This window comes from Sus scrofa, chromosome 15 (assembly GCF_000003025.6).
Source record: "Sus scrofa isolate TJ Tabasco breed Duroc chromosome 15, Sscrofa11.1, whole genome shotgun sequence".
Classification (NCBI taxonomy): domain Eukaryota; kingdom Metazoa; phylum Chordata; class Mammalia; order Artiodactyla; family Suidae; genus Sus; species Sus scrofa.
Window position 1 is genome coordinate 130425808 of NC_010457.5, and position 21452 is coordinate 130447259.

Consider the following 21452-nt stretch of genomic DNA (forward strand, 5'->3'; position numbering starts at 1 on the left):
CTAAGTATGGTAATATCTAGGTCCATGTTACTGCAAAAGGTATTGTTTCATTCTTTTTTATGGCTGAGTAGTATTCCATTGTATATATGTACTACATCATCTTTATCCATTCCTCTGTCGATGGGTACTTGGGTTGTTTACCTTGTCTTGGTTATTGCAAATAGGGGTTGTTTACCTGGTCTTGGTTATTGTAAATATATGAACACAGATTTCAAATTATGGTTTTCTCTGGATATACGCCCAGGAGTGGGATTGCTGGATCACATGGTAGATCTATTTTTAGTTTTTGCATTTTTGCATCTTGATTTAAGCACATAGTTTGTTTGAGGTTTTGTATTTTCTTCTCTTTTTTTATTTAACAGCTTCATGCATGGCATATGGAAGTTCCCCAGCCAGGGGCTGAATTGGAGCCACAGCTGGAGCCAGTGCCACAGCCACGGCAACACCCAATCCTTAAAGCACCAAGCTACAAGGCAAACTTCAGGTTTTGTATTTTCTAAAGTGCTTTCACAGTTAACATTGAATAAGTGTCAATAAGCACACTGTCAGACATTGTGTTGGGTGCTTGGGATAAGGAGCAAAGGAAAACTGAGAGAGAAGTGGATCCTCTAGTCTAAGTGGGCTAAGCTGGCAGGGACCAGCTCGGCAGTGCCACAGAAGAGGACAAGAGACGCTCTGTCCAAATGGGGAATCAGGAAGGCTTTCGTGATGGGCTCCACAGAAAGTGGGGCTCTACGGTGAGTGGCACTAACCAGGGATGGAGAAGAGCCAAGGGAAGGCTGCCCCAGGCAAAGACCCAGGAGGAGGTGGAGAGCAGCGGGAGCGACTGGAAGGAAGACAGGTTGGCTGCTGGAGGGAGTGAGGCAGAGAGAGGCTGATTGAGGCGCCTCTGCATAGTGTAGGGGCCACCCTCCAGGTCCCAATGGCAGTAGTGTGGCCTCTGGACTTTCTTTAGTCATTAATGTATTTTAATAGCAGCTTGGCTTGGGCAGGGATAGGAGCAGCGGTGGGTGGGAGGGCCTGAGTGTTCAACATTGAAAAGATGCCCCAGACATTCATGGTCAGTGGAGAATGCACGTTGCTGCTCAAAGTATTTAATAATGTCATTATGGATTAAGTAAGATCTGTGAGTCAACCTCGGGCCCCAAACCATTGCTTCTGAGAGGATAAGTTTTATCGGCAAAAAGCCAATATGTAAATAAATGCTCATGAAAGATTCAAGGACCGCTTAATTTGGCCATTCCATTTTCAAGACTTTATCCTACTCAACCAATAAGGTTCTACTTATAGCACTGGGAACTATACTCAATTTTTTGCAATAACCTATAAGGGAAAAGAATCTGAAAAAAAATATGTATATATAATAACTGAATCACTTTGCTGTATAACTGAAACAGAATATTGCTAAACAACTATACATCAATTTAAAAAAAAGAATTTTTCCTACTAATATTCTCACACAAGTATATGCATATAGAAGAATATTCACTCTTCTGTTTTTAATACCAGAAATCTGAAAATGGGTTATCTCGCCTATCACTAGGGGTCTGGTTGAATAAATTATAGAGCATCTTAAAAAATGGGAAAACTGTGTAGTGTTAAAAAATGGAGGAATATCTGGAGTTCCCGTTGTGGCACAGTGGAAACAAATCCGACTAGGAACCATGAGGTTGTGGGTTTGATCCCTGGCCTTGTTCAGTGAGTTAAGGATCTGGCGTTGCTGTGAGCTGGTGTACGTCACAGATGTGGCTTGGTTCTGGCATTGCTGTGGCTCTGGTGTAGGCTGGCAGCTACAGCTCTGATTAGACCCCGAGCCTGGGCACCTCCATATGCCATGGGTGTGGCCCTCAAGACAAAAGACAAAAAAAAAAAATTGAGGAAGATCTGCTTCAGCCAACATGGATAAACATTCCAGATACATTATTAAGCATAAAGGCAAGATGCCGAATAGTACTTATAGATGAGTCCCATTTGGATGGGAGAAACCGGGACCTCTATGGAGATTGAAAGCATCTGGAAGAATCTGCAATAATTGGCTAAGAGTTGTCACATTTAGGGAGTGAAGTGGGAGTCTCGATGGGGAAGAAGATTAATTAATCCTATTTTTAAAAATCCTTAGTTTATACAAAAATGAAAACCAAAGGACCAAATCTATTTGTATGATAGACTTCTCATGTAACATAACGGATGGGCTTCTCCCACCAGTATTAACTTCCATGCATTTAGGGGAGAAGAAGCCCAAGACAAGACACCCATCTTTACTCCTTCTTTGGGTTCCTGGAGCTGCCTGCACAAAGTCTTACAGCTGCCCCACCACATGCGATGACCACACTTGGATTACAAGACGCTGAAGGCAAGAGCAGCTTCATTAATCTTTATATCCTGGGCACTGTGCTTAATGTGTGACAATAAGAACATTCGTCATGGAACGCATAAATCCAAGATAGCCTGTTCCCTCCCTCTCAGCTGCAGAAAGTCATTAATTCAACAGTGTAACCACAGATTCAACTGCTTGAGAAAAAGAACTGGCCAATGCTCGGTCAGCAGGACTCACACTAACTATACAGGCCCTACATCTCCAACCCAGATGATATAAAACACACCACTATGTAGAGCTTTATAAGAATTTTAAATTCGAGAACTTGATTTTAGGAAGTCAAAAAAATTTTATTAAAGTCCAAACATTTTTTTTTTTCTTTTTAGGGCTGCGCCTGCAGCAAATGGAAGTTCTCAGGCTAGGGGTCAAATTGGAGCCATAGCCACAGCCACAGCCACACTGAATCGGAGCCACATCTGCAACCTACTCCAAGCTAGTGGCAACACCAGATCTTTAACCCACTGAGTGAGGCCAGGGATTGAACCTGCATCTTCATGGATACTCTTCCAGTTCTTAACCTGCTGAGCCACAATCGGAACTCTCCTCAAGGGTTTTTTGGTTTTTGTGTTTTGTTTGATCAGTGGTAAGAACAAGTGTCAGAATTAAAACTTCACCAGGCTTGTTTTAATTAGTTTCTAGAACTTAAGGTTTTCATTTGCTTCAGAATATGTACAAAATATCACAGCTACTTGAATGATCCTTTTAGGATAGTTCTGGACCCACCTTTTTGGATGGTGTGGATAAATAGGTGTGGCCTGGTAGGTTTCTGTTTCCTAATACTGATGGGGAGCCAGATAATAGCTCTACAGGAGCAAATTTCTAGTAACTGTCCATTTTTAAGGTTAACCTTAGGCATGGGAGCCATGGAACCACTAAAAGGGTATTAGTTTGTTGTTTAAATCCCATTGAGGTTTCGGAATCGAGTGTTGGCTGATGAGAAAGTAGACTCTTTTCCACATGCAGAGCCCTTCACGGAGATCTGCGTGGACTCTAGGCGTGTGTTTGTGAGTCCTGCAGATGTATTTCATGCTGGATTTCTCTTTTCCATGGGCGATAGGAAACATTCTATGGTGCCTTGCAGGGAAAAAGCACTGGGAAATGCCCGCCTTGTATAATTTATGCTTCCTGATAGAGTATGACACTATTTTGGGGGTGAATCCTACAATGCTGAGGATGGAAAACAACTAACCATTTTGTTGTTTAATCCTTCATCTTTTGGAGGAAGCAACTGAGCTCCAGAGAGATCACAGGACCTTCCTACTGTCCTGTGGTTGGTTGGGGGGCAGGACCAAGCCAGGCCCCTGTCCTGAGAGCAGCCCTCGTTCTGTTCACCATACCCTGCACCTCTAATCAGTTTAAGTTAACAGTCATCACCATGCTCAGGATGATGCTGTGATGGGAAACAGTTAATTCTAAATCATCCCCCAATGCTATAATTTTTAATAAATGGGAGGAGAGTTCCCACTGCGTTTCAGTGGAAACGAATCTGACTAGTATCCATGAGGAGGCGGGTTCGATCCCTGGCCTTGCTCAGGGATCCAATGTTGCCATGAGCTGTGGGGTAGGTCACGATGTGGCTCAGATCTGGCATTGCTGCTGCTGTGGTGCAGCACCAGCTGCAGCTTTGATTGACCCTTAGCCTGGCAACTTCTACATGCTTTGGGTGTAGCTCTAAAAAGCAAAAAAAAAAAAAAAAAAAAGCAATAATAAAATAAACAAACAAAAAGGAATAAATGGGAGAAATGAGACTCTATTGATATGGTGCTATGGTAGGCCAAATAATAGTTTCCAAAGGTCCTATTCCCCAAAATCTGTGACTATGTTACCTTACACGGCAAAAGGAACTTTGCAGATGTGATTAGGCCGAGGGTCTCGAGAAAGAGAAGCGATCCTGAATCATCCACATGGGCCCAACATAATCACAAGAGTCTTTAAAAATGAAAGGGGGATGTAGGAGAGCTGGAGAAGGAAATGTGAGCGTAGGTGCAGGGATCTGAGACATGACTGCTAGTTCTGAAGACAGAGGAAGGGGCCGTGAGCCAAGGACGGGGGGCAGCCTCTAGACGCTGGAGAAAGCAAGGAAGAAGATTCTCTAGAAACTCCAGAAGGAAGAAAGTCCTGTTGCTCTTTTAAGCCATTAAATGTGTGGTAATTTGCTGCAGCCACATCAGGAAACCAATACAGATGGTCAGGGAAGGCATCTGAGCAGGTGCCATTCGACCTGAGACCTGAATGCTGAGAAAGCTGTGCTAAAATCTGAAGGAAGGGAGCTCCAGCCATAGGGAATAGCTCAGGCAAAGGCTCTGATGCCAGGAATGAACTTGACCTGCTCAAGGAAGGGAAGGCAGGACAAATGTAGCTAAAGTGTAGTGAACCAGAAAGGGGGCAGGCTGATGGGAGGCTTCTTTACTGCCTTTGACAGCTCGCAGGCCCTTCATGCTCTGCAGCCACAGGTGCCATGGTTCTCCCTCTTCTCTGCTACATCTGAGCTCTCCTGTTGAGATCTGCTGACCTGACCTTGTACCCTCCAGGCACCCTCCCCTTGTCTTCTAGCCAATTCAGAAGATCCTAGATGTTCAGGGTTAGAAAGAAACCTCAGAGGCCATGGCTCACATGGGACTGGAAGCCTCTCACATCTTCTCTGCCCACTGACAGTCCAAACTCTGCTTCCATTTCTGGTTCTTAGACCTATTCCATTGATTCAGATTCATCTCTCTTTCCCTGGCCAACAGTTTCACTTCTGTGTCATCGCAAACCTCATACGCTTATTCTCATTCTTACCCTCAGGTCAAGGGTGGAAGCATCCAACACTGGGACCCAGCAGAAACTAATCTGTGATAACATTTATTTCAATACCTTTGGATGAATGAAGGGGTACACATGAGATCCTCAAATGGAAAGTGCTATTGTGGGCAATCGGAGAACCCAGGTGTGTACTGAGATGTGTGATGGGTCCCGTCGCACCCAGTCATTCACAACGGTCTGTGCCCTGGACATAGATCATCTAAAGTGACAATTGCCAAAGGCTGGTCCTCTCCAGGAGTAGCTCATGGTATAAGAGCTATAGTTGTGTCAACCGAAAGAGAAAGGACAAATGGCATTTATTTAGTGCCTACTGCATAGCAGAGATCTGCACAAATTTGCCTCCTTAGTCCTCACAGTAACCTTCCTTATCACTATTTTACAAGTGAAAAAGATAAGGTTCCAAGAGATAAATTTCTTTGTCCAGGCCACACAGCTAGAACATGATGGAACTAGAATATGAAGCTGCCAGCCTACACCACAGCCACAGCCACAACCACTTGGGATCCAAGCCGTGTCTGTGACCTACACCACAGCTCACGGCAATGCTGGATCCTAACCCACTGAGCGAGGCCAGGGATGGAACCCGCATCCTCACTGATCCTGGTCGGGTTCATTAACTGCTGACCCATGATGGGAACTCCCTATGAGGGCAATTTTTATCTTTATTATTCCAAACTTATATATCTTTTGCCTATATTATCATCACCAGAGGGAGGTAAAATTTAGATTCTTTATAATTATCTAAAGCTTTATAATTACCTTTTTAAAATTATAACGTTTTTTATAATTATCTATAAACTTTTAGTTCAAAACTACTTAAGGGCATCCTTTCTGTTCCTGACTTTTTATCCACACTCCACCATATATTTATCTTCACAAATAGGATTTTAAAATTACAAATAGATACTTCTCTGCCCCCAAGGCATGGAACTTGTCATTTCTCAACTAAATTCAGCCACATGGTAAGCGCCATGCCCAGGGCAAGGACAGAGGTCCTGTTTGCCTACATCTGGGATCCTTTTCACCAACAGATCTCACCAGACTGGACTTAACACCCTATACCTACTTAAGTCTTAATATTCTATGTCAAATCACAGCCCTTCGCATTTGCACCGCTGGAATCCCTCTCCTTCCTTTTTTTTTCAACAAGAAGAGTATTTTTCGCCCCACTGTGAGCAAGGACAGTTGATCCTAAGACCATTCTGCAGGGAAGTATTTGGAAAGGTTGAGGGGAAGACCTAAAAGGAATTATCCTCTTCCCCGCTCAAGCTCTGGGCCAAGATGAAAGACAAAGTGTGAGCAGAGAAGAGCCCAAATAACACCTCCAGTACTGGTCAAGCTGCTGTTGAAGACTGTGGTCCATATTTGCAGATAAGAAGAGTTCCTGATACTGGCCACTCCCTGACCTCAGACACACACACACACACACACACACACACTAGGCATTAGACCAGCTCACTTTGCCATAGGCTGTGCTGGGCCACCAGTGAGGGGCCTGCTCTTGAAACACATAGAGCATGGAAGAGAAGAAGCAGCCGCAGGCCAGCCCAGGAAGGAGACAGACAGTGCTATGTAGACCTAGCTGCCTCCTTCCAAACTCACACAGCAGATGAGCTGGCTTTGCCCGTGAGGAGTAGGAGGCAAGAGGGCCCAGGAGGGAGCTGTTATGAAAGATTCAAACCCACCTGCTCTAATTAAAATGAGAGGAAAACACCTTTTACAGTTAAATTTTCAGCAGTTGACAAAACAACGAAAACTCAATTCCAGGGCAGTTCTCCTTTTCAACTCCCTCCCAATAGAGACATTATTTTAGTATAAAAAATCCCCATCCTGACACTGTCAAACCTCGTGGCTCCGTCTTTAGAGAACACTTCACTCCAAGCCCCTTAAAATGCTTTTTAGGTTTTCTTTTACACTCATCCTCACTGGACTTTTCTCCAGGCAACTGATGGAAATGAATACGTCTGAAGACACTTGAAGACATAACCGCAAAGTGAATTTACATTCTGCGTGTGTTTTGTTTTGTTTCGTTTTACTCTTTCAACACAAAGACGCTCTTTCTTGATACGATGCTAATGTTTCTCAGCTACGCACATTTTTGGCTCTCTTAGCAGCTGTGACCTCTGGATGACATCTGCATCTTCTCATCCCGGTGGAAAGACTGGATTCATAGAGCGAGTGGGAGCTGAATAAGGCAGTGAGCAAAAGTCTTCTGCTGGGACTCGGAGGTGCGGGTGACACGAGGTCCCCCCAGGGCCTCACCGCCTCGTCTACGAGGACTGGCTGGGTGCCACTGGCATCCTCTGCTTGTTGAATGAAAATGTAATGGCAAATAACAGTGACGGAGCTGCAGAAATACTTACGGATTTCACAGTTTGCTCCCACCCAGCCATGTGGGCAGTGGCAGGTATACCCATTGGGCTGGTCCAGGCAGGTCCCGGCGTGATGGCAGGGGTTACTGTCACATTCATTTATGTCGATGTCACAGTCTTCGCCTGAGGAGATTAAGAAAGGAGGCGGTGAGCCAGCTAGCTGCCCCAACGGCTCTGGCCCCCCCATCACTTCTCCGGCTAAGCCAAGCTCTGAGGCTGGGGTCCTGATCTCCAGCAATGCAGCCCAATTTGCTGTTTGCAATAAAGTGTCAAACCTCTCCCCAAATTCCAGACAAAGGATCCCCTATTGAAGTAAAACTAAAAAAGAAAAAACACGGCACCCGTCAAAAGACTCTCCTTTAATCCATTGAATTAGTTATCTGAAGCTGAGTCCTATGTCTGAATAAACCTTTCAAGGTTTACCGGAAAAACAAACTCGGGTTCCTGATTTTATTAAAGAAATCCATTTTGTTTTGGATTTAGTCAGTTGAATTGTCTGATTTTATTTTTCTGAGACTCCGGAAAGCCAAAAACTCACAGTTTATGATTTTTTGTTTGTTTGTTTTGGTAGCCAAGTGTCTGATTGTGTGAGTCTGGACATTTGGCTGTTTTCTGGATAGTTCTAGGGCCCAGCTGTGTGCCTAGCCTGAGTCAATGAGGAAAATATTCTCCTCTTGCCAAATTCCTGGATCTGCTTCTGGGAGGGACTGACATCCTCAGGGGGGACATTAAATCCACCTAAAGAAGGACAGTTGTGACTTCTGGGGTGAGCCCAGCTGCAGGGAGCTTGAGTCTGCTCCAGCCTGTCCGTCTCCCATAATGCAATCTGTGACTTGGGGCTCCTGATCATACGACACCCAGCATGCGGGGGGCACCCTTGTCCCCTCCCCACCAAGAAAGCCTGATTTAAACTAACAGATCAGAACACAGGCAGAAGTCACCATGGTCCAAAGACCAACAGCTTGTTATTAGAAATGAGACAAACAAAACCATCTTCATGTGATTTTTAAAGCCATGTGATGAGTCAATACAAAATGTGCACTCCTCTTAAAGACATCACAGCAAAGCTAAACAGAGGGTACGTCAAGCTGCGGCACTCTTTCTTAAAAGTTTGAAAACAAGAAAAACAAAATTGCAAATACACCTCCATTTGCTTAAATGTAAAAAGTGATTTTTAAAAAATCTCCTTGCTCTGCTATAGTCATAGTTAAAGCAAAAGAGCAAAATCAAATATCTTGTCCATTTTCAAAGGCAATGTTTTGGTGTCTCCTTCGGAAATTTCTTCTAGGTTCACTTACTTAGTTTTAAAGGGCTCTTAATCTGCCGTTGGTTTACCTTGTGTTTACAAAACCACCATACGTCACTCACAGACCATTTCAGAGGTGGCATCTCAAACTAAAATGTTTCGTGTCTATTTCATTTCACACTTTTTTTCATACCTGGCATCTGACTATTTTATTTTTAAAGTAAAATCTGTCAAATGAAACATTTACTACGTCCAGGGCCTACCCGGTTGGAAATAATTCAGTAGTGTCTAAGTGAATTTGTTTCCTGCAATAAATATAGTCATTTATGTCAATAGGGAAAAAAAAAACGTGAAATTGATTGCCTCTTGCTAACCAATTTCAAAGGTTGTCTTTCTATTAATGGGGCAATCACTCTGACTGGAAAAGGGCACAGACTAAACTATTACAAATGGCATTACATGGTAGACTAGTTTAAGAGACGTATAAAAAAGAACGTGCTGAGAAACGTCAAAAGGATGAAATCAAAGGCCTTGACAAATATACACATCAGTACCGCCTTCCATCCATTCAAAAAGACAGGCTTAATTGAGGTATTTACTAAACAGGGGCTTTCTTTCACTGCCAATCTGAATACTGCAAATTCTGAAATAAGATGCTCTGTTATCTTTGCAGCGACAGCTCCAGAAGTGGCCTGACTTCTTCCTACTTCTGTAGCCTAGTAAAACTCAAAAGCCCACCCTGTTCCAGAAATCTAATGTCAGTGTCAAACCCTTCTAACTCCCTAAGTTCTAGGCAGTCCAGTCCTGGAGCTGTCAGTCCAGGCCGCCCAGTCCTGCTCTGGCCCAGAGCTTCCCTAGGGAGGTAAATGCCAAATTCAGGGTCCAGAGTGGCTCTAATGCAGGTTTTGCTCTTAAACGTCTAAGTGGCTCTAAGAAAGGTGAGAGAGGTCCAAGATTCTTAGATTTATCTGTTCTTAAGAGAAACCACTTTGGAAGAGCTTGGTAGCAATAGAGAATGGAAGAAGAAATAGGATGAACTTTTTCTGCAGACATTTATCAAATACCTAAGACCAAGGAACCAGAGGCACTTGGGCCCAGAGAGAGTCCCAAACCTACCAGTCTGGCTTTCATCACCCCAGTGTTCTTAGAGCTCTACTTGGGGTTCAATGATATTAGTTTGTGAGAAAACTTCATGCCAGTCAGAAGTCCAAAGAGCTGGCAGCTATTTCCACAGCATATGTGCTCTGGCAGAGCCTGGGAGCAAAGCACAGTTGGCAAGTATCTTTAGATTCACTCCATTGGCCTATTTTACAGATTAACATGCCTACACTTCTAACTGAATCAGTTATCCCCCAACTGGCCTGCAGTTGAGGCCTTCACTGTGTCACATGCTGGTAGGAGGCATATGGGGTGATTCTAATGATGGGGCCACTCAAGGAAATTTTCAGCCAGAAGACTTTCAAAGACGACTGCTCTTCTCTGCTTCATCGTGATCGTGCACTTTGCAATCCGTCTTATGCAAGGTATTTGAAGATTTATTATGAATTATAGAGAGTAATTCTGGTACCATTTATTTTTCTCTGTATTAGGAGTATTCTGGTTTCATATGCATTTCAACACCTCACCATTCCATCTCCAAGCAATATGCAGTTTAGCTTATTTCTGTAAAAGAGTTCTTAGTACATTCTATCATCTTTCTTCACTCATAGTTTACTTAATAAATCTTTATGCTTTTGCTGGCTTGGGCCAGATGACTTTTTCGTTGACTTGCTTACTTTTTTTATTTGAGTGGGGAAAATCAATTACTTTTAAATCACTGTTAGACTTGAATAACATTTGTAAAAAGAATACAAAATAAATTTCTATTTGACTAAGGCTGGAAATCAGAGTCTGAACTTTAAATCTTTTTCAATTGCTTTTCAATTGACTACCTTCTAAGAGGCAATCTGTTTAGTAGGTATCACCTTTGGTAGTATTTATACAAAGTTGCAAGTGTACTGTATAATTCTGTATGCCTTCCTCGGATAAATTAAAATGATAAAGATAAGAAATCAAAAGTCATTGCCATTAGTAAATCCCTGGGTTTATAGAGCCCACACTGAATGATATCAATGAAAGTCATTATAATCATAACACCTAGGATTAAATCTAAGCCAATTATATGCCAGGCACTGGAATGGGTGGTTTAACTATAATTCCTTCATACTTTGCAAGTATTTTATTCCAGATGAAATGAGTCTAAAGAATTACTTGGAAATTCTACCATGATGGAAACGGTCTTGGCTTCTCACTGTAAAAAATTAAACAAGTGGACAAAATGTATATTTGAAAAAACATTTTAAGGCATTAGACAACAGGTGGTGCATGACTATAACTGCCGAGAGGAGAGAAACAAAACAGCTGAGTATCATGATCATCCTGGCTTTCTGCCTGAAACCAATTTAGAGCACAATGGTTTCACCAAACCGAGGGGAATAACTGGAATTTGTGGAGGCCAACATAGCTGTACTTTGTAAGACAGACCACCACAGAAGAGAGAGGCATTCAGAAAAGGAGTTTTAGCAATATGCTGCATCCCTTGAGCTTGCTGCTGAGTACTTGTGCATGAGTAAGTTGGAACTCCATAGTCCTGGCAAATAGGATGAAAGATGGACAGTTCCCAAAGCTCACAGAGGACTGGGAAGTATGCAAATGCTTGCAAATCGGAATGCAGACATTTCACTGGCCACCCAGTGCAATCAGGAATGAAAAGTCACACCTAGTAATAAATAGGACATAACTCTCTCTAGAGTAAAGGCTACTAGAGACCTCCAAAATATAAAAACTAACCTTGAAAGGATCAGTCAGGTCAGCAAGTAATCTATCTACATGCCATAAAAAAAGGCCAGTACTTTTCAAAGAAACCCAGTCACTCAACAACTTAACTCACAATGTCCAGCATTCAAACAAAAAATATCAGATGTGCAAAAAAAGCAGGAACATGGGACCCATAACCAGAAGGAAAAGACAGAGACCCAGAAATAGCAGATGATGGTGAGTAAACAAGAAATGTACTCAAAATGTGAAGGAAAAACATGGGGGAAATGAAGTTAGAAATAGAAGGTTAAAAAAAAAAAAACTGAATAGAACATCTAAATATGAAAAACTCATTTTACGAAATTAAAAACAAATAAAACAACACTGAGTGGTTGTAACAGTAGATTAGATGTTTCTGAATAAAAGATTAGTAAACTTGAAAACAGAGTAATAGAGGCTAGACAGCTCAAGGGGAAAATAATATTATTAACTGAACAGAGATTCAGTGACCTGTTGAACAATTCTGAGTCTAACATATGTGTAACTAGAGCCCTAGAAAGGGGGGCAATGCATAAAATATTTGGCTAAAAATTTTCCAAATTTGATGAAAATTATAAAACCACAGATTCAAGAAGTAAAACAAATCACAGCCAAAATAAAAAGCAACAAAAATCACCCTATAGCACATCACAATCAATTTGCTAAAAGGCAGGAATAAAGGAAAAATTCCAAAATCAACCAGAGAGTGACTTCTGTTTCCAAAAATATGGAACATATGTATTTTTCCTACTCCTTGCACTAAGAACAAGTATAAACTCTGGATATTATATATATATATGGAGAGACTGAAAGGAGACAGTCTGGCAAAGAACTTCAGGACCCAAGAGACAACATGATGGTGTTTTCTTTCAGCCTCACATGTTTCAGACTATGTGCTGGAGAAGCCAGCAACCCAGAAATGCCAGAAGGTGCATTAAAAAAGTACCTCACTATATAACACACCTATAAGTGGACCAAAAAGATAATCTAAACGAACCTAAAAAAACAAAACAAAACAAAAAAAAAAAACAAAAAAAAAAAACCAAAAAAAACCCTTCACATTGAATGAAAATACAACATAAAATTTATGGGACACTGCCGTAGGAGCGCTATGGAGAGGAGAATTTATAGTACTAAATGCATATATTAGAAATGAGGAAAAGCCTCAAATCAATCATATAAGGTCACAGCTAAAGAACCTAGAAGGAGGAGAGCAACGTAAACCCAAAACTAGTAGATGAAAATCAATAATAGAGGTAAAAGCAGAAGTCGATGAAATTGAAGAAAGAAAAACAATACAGAAAGTCAATGAAACAAAGAACTATTTCTCTGAAAAGTCACAGGATACAAAGTAAACATACAAAAAATCAATTGTATATCTACAAACTAGCAGTGAACATGTGCACGGCAAACTACAATTCTATTTATAATCACTCAGAAAAGAGAGATTTAGTTGTACATGGATAGGAGTTGCATGCTGAAAACTACAAAATGCTGATGAAAGAAATCAAAGAAAATCTAAATAAATGGAATGGCATACTATGTTCATGGATTGGAGGACTCCAAATAGCAAAGATAACAATTCTTTCCAAATTAAGACACAGGTTTAACACAAGTCCTATCAACACTGTATCAAAATCTTTTCCAGAGATAGATAAGATCATCCTAATATTTGTATTAAAAAGCAAATAGGGATTCCCATAGCGGCACAGCGGTTAATGAATCCAACTAGGAACCATGAGGTTGCGGGTTCGGTCCCTGCCCTTGCTCAGTGGGTTAACGATCTGGCGTTGCCGTGAACTGTGGTGTAGGTTGCAGACGTGGCTCAGATCCCGTGTTGCTGTGGCTCTGGCGTAGGCCCGTGGCTACAGCTCCGATTCAACCCCTAGCCTGGGAACCTCCATATGCCAAGGGAGCAGTTCAAGAAATAGCAAAAAAGACAAAAAAAAAAAAAAAAAAAAAGGCAAATAAATTAGTACAGGTCAAATGGTTTAGAACAAAAGAGAGTAATTGAGGGAAATCACTCTGCCTGATTTCAATAGTTTATTACATATCTATAGTAATCAAGACTGAGTTGTACTGGCAGAGGAACAGACACATAGAACAAAGAAAAAGAATGGAAAATCCAAACCAAACCTATACAAATACGATCAACTGAGTACTGATAAACATTCAAAAGCAATTCAGGTGGGAGGGGATTAAGATGGCAGAATAGAAGGACTTAAGCTCACTTTCTCTCACAAAAGCAATTCGATGAGGAAAACACAGGCTTTTTAATAATGAGTGGTGCTTGAGAAATTGTACTTCTATAGGAAATACAAAAACAAATTGTCTAGTTGAAAGAGCCCAGGAAAGAAGGCAAACTATGGAAAAAAAAATCTACTGTAATTATAAATCTATGAAACACCCTTACTGAGGGGTAAGGGGCAGTGCCAACCTAAGTATCTTTGGAAATGAGTAGAGCTGGTAGGACTAAATGCAGAAGGAGCTATACATAAGCACTGCGCTCTAGTTTACAAAGTTGTTTCCCACAAAGATACAAGTTAAGAATTCTGATACTGCTTTACATCACACAGGAATTAAACAAGTAAATGGAGCTTGGATGGTAGGATCCAGGAATCTTGCTGTTGGTGTGGGAATCTACAGATAAACAAAGGGAGAAGGTCAGAATGATGCAGGGAGTACTGGATTAGAATGGGAGAAATCGGTATAAATTCATGTTTAGTTTAATTTAGATAGAGATAATTACATATGGGCAATATTTATAGATATGGGTACATGCACAGGTTAGTTTACACACACATCCCATTGTGATGTCAGCTAAGGGGACCTAGAAGCAAAGACATCCCAGGAACAATGCGTATAGTGGGTACACAGGTCTTAGTTTCGAGTACCATTCTCCAAAAAAGGAATCTGGGCTCCTCAGAGAAATGTTTGATTCTAAGATTGTAGTAGGAAATATACAAGATCAGACTGCAGCATCTGAGAGTGCCAGAAAGCATACAAGTGTTCACACACCCACATATACACCCCACCAACAACAGCATGACACTGGGGTATGTCAAAGGGACATCGGAGCCAAATGAAAGAACACTCAATGTCCAAATTGGGACATTTTGAGCAACAAAATCAATTCAATGGTTTGGATGATATAACTCAAAATAAGTATCTGTGAGTCCACATGATTGAAATAAATGATCCAATAAAAAACTGTGGGGAAACAGACAAATCTTTCCTATAGCAAAATTTCACATAGTTTCTGTAGCTACTCTACCCTCAAATAACTCCCCATTCCTTAAGTGTGGTCCACACACAGTAACCTCCTTTCAAAAAGCAAAGTGTGCCAAGAGGGGGAAAGATCAGCATCACAGAGAAAAACCTGACAGACACGACCTCAGTTAGGTGACCAAGGTCACCGTCTAAGGTCCGAAATCACACTGATGGTACGGAGGCTTGATACGATGTGACCTGACCAGAAAATGGACAAAAGACATGAAGAAACATTTCGCCAAAGAGGATGTACAGATGTCAAATAATCACATGAAAAGAGGTGTAACATCATTTTTCATTAGGGAAACTCAAATTAAAACCACAAATTATCATGAAACACATATCAAAATGGCTAAAATTAAAAATGAAGATAATACTAAATGCTGCCAAGGATGGAGAGAAACTAGATCACTCTACATGTTGATGGGAAGGAAAAATGGTTAAGCCATTCTTAACCTTTTGGCATTTTTTTTGAAAATGAAACATGCAACTTCCATATGACCCAGCACTTGAACTTCTGGGCAACCATTCCAGAAGAAAATGAAAACTTATATTCACACAAAAACCTGTAAATGAGAGTTTACAGCAGCTTTATTCATAATAGCTCAAAATTGGAAACCACCCAGATTTCATTCAACAGCTGAATAGTTAAACAAACTGTGGTATATTCATACCATGGAATGCTGCTCAACAATAAAAAGGGAGAAACTTGATACAAGCAGTGATCTGGATGAATCTCCTGAGATTTATGCTGTGTGAAAAAGAAAAAAAAAATCCAAAAGGCTACATGCTACATGATTCCTTTTATAAAACATTCTTGAAATACCAAAACTATATAAATGCAGAACAGTGGTTTCCAGGGACTAAGGAAAGCGTTCTGTGGCAGAAGAGAAATGGGTGTGGTTATAAAAGGGCAGCATGAGAAATCCTCAGGAGGAAAATGTTCCATATCTTGACTGTATCGATGTCAATATCTTGGATGTGGCTGTACGCTAGAGTTGTACAATGTGTTATCATTGGAGGCAAATGGCTAAAGCGTTCACTAGATCCCTCTGTATCATTTCTTAAATGGCTTATGAAGTTTGAAGTTCCAATTTTCTCAAGATAAAAACTGTGCTTTAAAAAAAAAAAAACAACCAAAGGGAAAAAAGAGACATTATAGTCAATTATTCCTTTAAAAAGCTGTGTTAATGAATTCCATTAGCTAAGATGCTCGAATAACTGGATATTCACATGCAGAAAACATAAACTTCCATCCTTAGATCATACCATGCACAGAAAAATTAACCGAAAACCTAAACTTAAAAGCAAAACCTATTTTTGAAAATTCTAGAAGAAAACATTGGATAAAATGTCATCGGTGTAAGGTAGGCAAAGAGAGAACAAACCAAAAAAGAAAAAAAAACTGATAATTTAGAGATCGCCAACAATAAAAATGCTTGCTCCGCACAAAAATACCACTAAGAATGCATGGATATCCTTCTGGGGGAAATAAGAATGAATGATGAGCAAAATGTTTATGTGGCAAAGGAGGTATATCTAGAATGTGTAGATAACTCTTGCAACTCACTAATATGGCAAAATTCCAATTTGTTTAAAATGGGTAAAAGATTTCAAAAGACACTTCACAAGGTAAGACATATGAATGGTCAACAATTACATGACAGATGCTCAACATCAAAGAAATGCAAATTAAAATCTCAATGAGAATAAAACACTGATGGCATTTGCCCATGAAAATGACCTGGAAATCGTAGAATACTCTTGTGAACTGAAGGACAGATACTGAAAAGCAGTGGAGTTAGAAAACAGAGGGAAATATAATAACATTATTTGACTTGTAATAATGCACACAGATTTTCTGCTAGGGTGAGAAAGCAATGGGTCACCGGCGTCCCATTTGGATTACTGCCTTAGTGGCAATGGCAATGGACCTGAAAGAGCTTTGGGCTTCCCTACTGGAGGACAGTTATCTCCAGTCTAAGGTTTCAGATAGAAACAGCAGGTCCTAGAGAAATCGTGCTGCATGAGGGTGTTCCTTTCTTTCCATCTACTGGTCCTGAGCCAAATACTTCCAGCAGGGGAATTAGAAAACCTTAGAGACAAGACTGGACAGCAGATGAGTTAAAAACTGAAAAATGACAAACACCATATCATGTCACTTACATATGGGATCTAAAATATAACCAAAACGAACATATCTACAAAACAGAAACAGACTCAGACATAGAGAACAGTCTTGTGGTTGCCAGCAGGGAGGGCTGCTGGTGGAAGCAAGGATTGGGACATCGGGACTGGCGGATGCCGACTATTATACAGAGGATCGATAAACGACGAGGTCCTACTCTATAGCACAGGGAACTATAGTCAGTATCCTGAGATAAGCCATAACGGAAAAGAACATTAAAAAGAATACGTGTATGTATAACTGAATCATTTTGCTGTTCAATAGAAATTAACATGACATTTGTAAGTCAAATATATTTCAATAATTTTCTTCTAAAGCTCCCAGGTCCTAGGGAGAGAGCTGTGAAGGAGGCATGCAGAGGTGAGAGGACAGAAGCATACTTTAAGAAAAAGCTTAAGTTCATTAAGATAGGGCAGAATGCCCCACATACCATCTCCCAGAGTTAACTTTCTGGTCTGAGAGTTGAAGTGTTTGACCCAGCTACAAAGGCCATTATCATAAGGTAGGTGTGACATTAGACTGAGTGTCTAATTAGAAAACAATGAGTTGCCTAATTCACTCCACTCAGTCAGTTAGGGAGTTTTGAGCATTTAATAGCTGGCCAAGAATAAGTTTTGCTAAACCTCAGATTTAATTTAAAAAAGTGTTTAATTCCACAGTAGCAACTCAAAGGGTAGAGGCACCAGTATTCCCTGCATGGTGATAGCCCACATTTTAACAGCCCCTCCCACAGAAAGCTAGTTCTCAGAATAGGGTCTTTTTTAAGGAGGGAAAAAAAAGTTCTATGATTAATTAAATTTGGGAAATAAAGGCAAATAAGATTCTTTACTGTCAGAGCCTCTCATATGTGGGCATCCTTGATGAATCCCTCCGTGGTATGTACCGTGTCCCCAGTTTCTCTTGGCCACAAAGGATTTCTTCCACAGAGCATCTCATGGGACCCATGTTTTGTAAAACACATTAATAGAACAACTCTCCATAACAACTTTAGGGAATATTCCATGGTCCCAAGGTTGAAAAATTACCAGGGTTGAATAGACACAGGCATTGGTTGTTTTCAAAGGTCAGTTAGAGTGAGGTTGGAACCTACTTCATTGGAAGAGTCCCACTGCTTTCTGTGATTGTGGTGAGTACCATGAAGAAACACCCAGGGATGGACTTTCCAGCTAGAGTGTGGATCTGGAGGGCGCGGGAAGCAGAGAGGGTTGGGGAAGGAGGTGGGGGGAAGAACATTGCCAAGAAGAGCCTGACATGGGTGTTCAGGAATCAAGGAGGCGGGGGTGGGGGTGGGGGATGCTCAGGACAAGTCTGGAGAGACTGAACGGGGCCAGACCTCCCAGGTCTTGATCAAGCTAAGGGCTTGGATCTTCTTCTTCAAGTTATAATGGAACGCCAGTAGGTGATTTTAAGTAGGGAGAGACAAGATTTGATTTTCATTCGAAAGGTCTCCTCAGTGTGGAGAATGTTTGGGGTGAAGGGGGATGGGGTGGGGAGAGCCCAGCACTAGTGCAGGTGGAGGAGCAGGCAGCCTGGTGTCGGCTCTAGGAAGAAGGGAAGGGATCTAGCGGTTCTTGGACTTCATGGTGCTTGGATGCAGATAAGGGAGGAGGGAAGGAGGGCATCAAAATGATGCCTCAGTTTCCATTCAGAACAACTTCATGTCTTTGAGGGACATGCAAGGATGAACGCTGAGTATGCAGTGAAGATTTTATAAATATTCTAGAGAAAAGACTGCATTTCACCATATGATCTCACTTATATGCGGAATCTAAAATATGGCCCAACTGAACCTACCTACAAAACAGAAACAAGACTCACAGACATAGAGAACAGACCTGTGGTTGCCAAGGGGGAGGGGAGAGGGAGTGGGTTGGGCGGGGAATTTGGAGTTGGTAGATGCAAACTATGACATTCAGAATGGATAAGCAACGAGGTCCTACTGTAGAGCACAGGGAACTCTATCCAGTCTCTTGGGGTAGACTGTTAAGGAAGATAATATGAGAAAGGGAATGTATACACATGTATGACTCAGTCACTTTGCTATACAGCACAAATTGGCACAACTAAACTTTAAACTATAAATCAACGAAATCTTAATAAAAAATATTGATTAAGCAAAAAAAGATTGTATTTTATCTCCCAAAAGATACCAAGATAAATTTCAAAGGCATTAAAGAGTTTGTTTACACAACAACTCATATATAATTAGAATATGAGGATATTTATAAAATCTTCATACATACAGGCTCTTTCAAGCACACAACAAGAAATCAAAAGAAGATATTAAGATGGGAGTTCCTGTCGTGGCTCAGTGGTTAATGAACTCGACTAGTATCCATGAGGATGTGGGTTTGATCCCTGGCCCTGCTCAGTGGGTTAAGGATCTGGTGTTGCCATGAGATGTGGTGTAGGGCGAAGACACAGCTTGGATCCAGTGTGGCTGTGGCTGTGGTTGTGCCGTAAGCCAGCAGCTATGGCTCTGATTCGAGCCCTAGCCTGGGAACCTCCATATGCCATGGGTGCAGCCCTAAAAAAGACTAAAAGAAAAAAAAAAGAAAATATTAAGATGTAATGATAGGAGTTCTCATTGTGGCTCAGTGGAAATGAATCTGACAAGCATCCATGAGGATGCAGGTTTGATCCCTGGCCTTGCTCAGTGAGTTAAGGATCTGGCATTGCCATGAGCTGTTGTGTAGGTTGCAGACATGGCTCAGATCTGGTGTTGCTGTGGCTGTGGCATAGGCCAGCAGCTGCAGCTCCTATTCAACCCCTAGCCTGGGAACCTCCATATGCCAAGGGTGTGGACCTAAAAAATAGACCAAAAAAAAAAAAAGATGTAACCATATAAAATTAAAATGATATATAAGAAAAAATACTTTATATACATTTAAAAGGCTACCTATAATAGATCAAATGTAATATACTTAATACAAAGGACTATTTAAAATCAAGAATAAAGATTAATACATGAATGATCTAATAGAAAAGCAAGCCAAGGATAGGAATAGAGAGTTCAAGAAAAATATGCAAATGACTATAAATATATTTTAAAAGTATTCAATCTCACTGGTAATAAAAGATTTACAGATTAAAACAACATTTAAATAGCCTTTGGAGCAACCAGAATGACAATTCTCAGTATTTGTGTGAAGACAAGGAAATAAAAGCTCCTGTACACTCTGGCTGGAGTGAATACTGGTACAAGAATTCTTCCTGGAAAGCAGTATGGAAATAAATACGTATTCTCCTGGACCCTGGGATTCCATTCCTAGGAAATTAGCTCAAACAAATAATCATACAAGTTCATAAAGATCCACATGCAAAAATATTCAGTGCAAATGTTTATAATAGGAAAAGGTTCCCAACTTTCCAAAAGCTGACTTGAGGATGGGTTAAAAAGAAATCTTGGAGTTCCTGTCGTGGCACAGCAGAAACGAATCCGACTAGGAGCCATGAGGTTGCAGGTTGATCCCTGGCCTCGCTCAGTGGGTGAAGGATCCGGTGTTGAGGTGAGCTGTGGTGTAGGTTGCAGATGCAGCTCGGATCTGGCATTGCTGTGGCTCTGGCGTAGGCCAGCAGCTATACCTCCAATTAGACCCCTAGCCTGGGAACCTGCATATGCCACAGGTGCGGCCCTAAAAGGACAAAAAAAAAAAAAAATCACAATGTACCATACAAATGGATGAAAGGGCAGCCAATAAAAATGATAAAACAGAAGCACATTTCTTAATGTGAAAACACATTTATGAAATACATACATTTTTATTTTTTTGTCTTTTGTCTTTTGATGAAATACATACATTTTTATTTTTTTTGTCTTTTGATGAAATACATACATTTTTATTTTTTTGTCTTTTGATGTAATACATTTTTATTTTTTTTGTCTTTTGTGTCTATTGATGAGAATAAACGTCTGTGTGTTTATAAACCAGTCAGAGAAACAAAACCATCTGCAAATCAATTTCTGGAGTGAGCCCACTCCCCAGCCCCAGGAAAAGCCAAAAGGAAAACCCAGGATGTGACACAGATAAATAGAAAGAAGATCAGAAGCTGCTTCTCCCACATCTTCCCCAGAAGCACAAATGGGGCTCCTCAGGGATGGACCTGGGGCCCAGGCTCTGTGAAATTCTCTGGAGTGAAGGGATGGCCGCATTGGCTTAGCGGGGAGAGGTGAGCACGCCAGGTCTTCTCCAGCCAAGAGCACATGTCTTCCTGCAGTGCCCACCTTCTACTGCACCTTATATGCCAACCTTCCCCAATCTGTAAATCAGAGTGACTCGGATGCTTCTGTTAGTTGAGCAAGTGCTGAAAACAGAGATCTGACCTAAGCTCTACGTCTCCAGACTCCTGCATTTGGCT

General features: G+C 41.1%; 1 protein-coding gene across 1 annotated transcript in view; it reads right to left on the reverse strand.

The window, feature by feature from the left end:
• The window catches only part of DNER (delta/notch like EGF repeat containing), a 339885-nt gene that overhangs the window by 11649 nt on the left and 306784 nt on the right, over positions 1-21452 (reverse strand). Inside the window, exon 11 of the mRNA XM_021076495.1 lies at positions 7546-7677. Coding sequence (XP_020932154.1) covers positions 7546-7677 — 132 coding nt within the window. The remainder of the gene's footprint in view (positions 1-7545; positions 7678-21452) is intronic.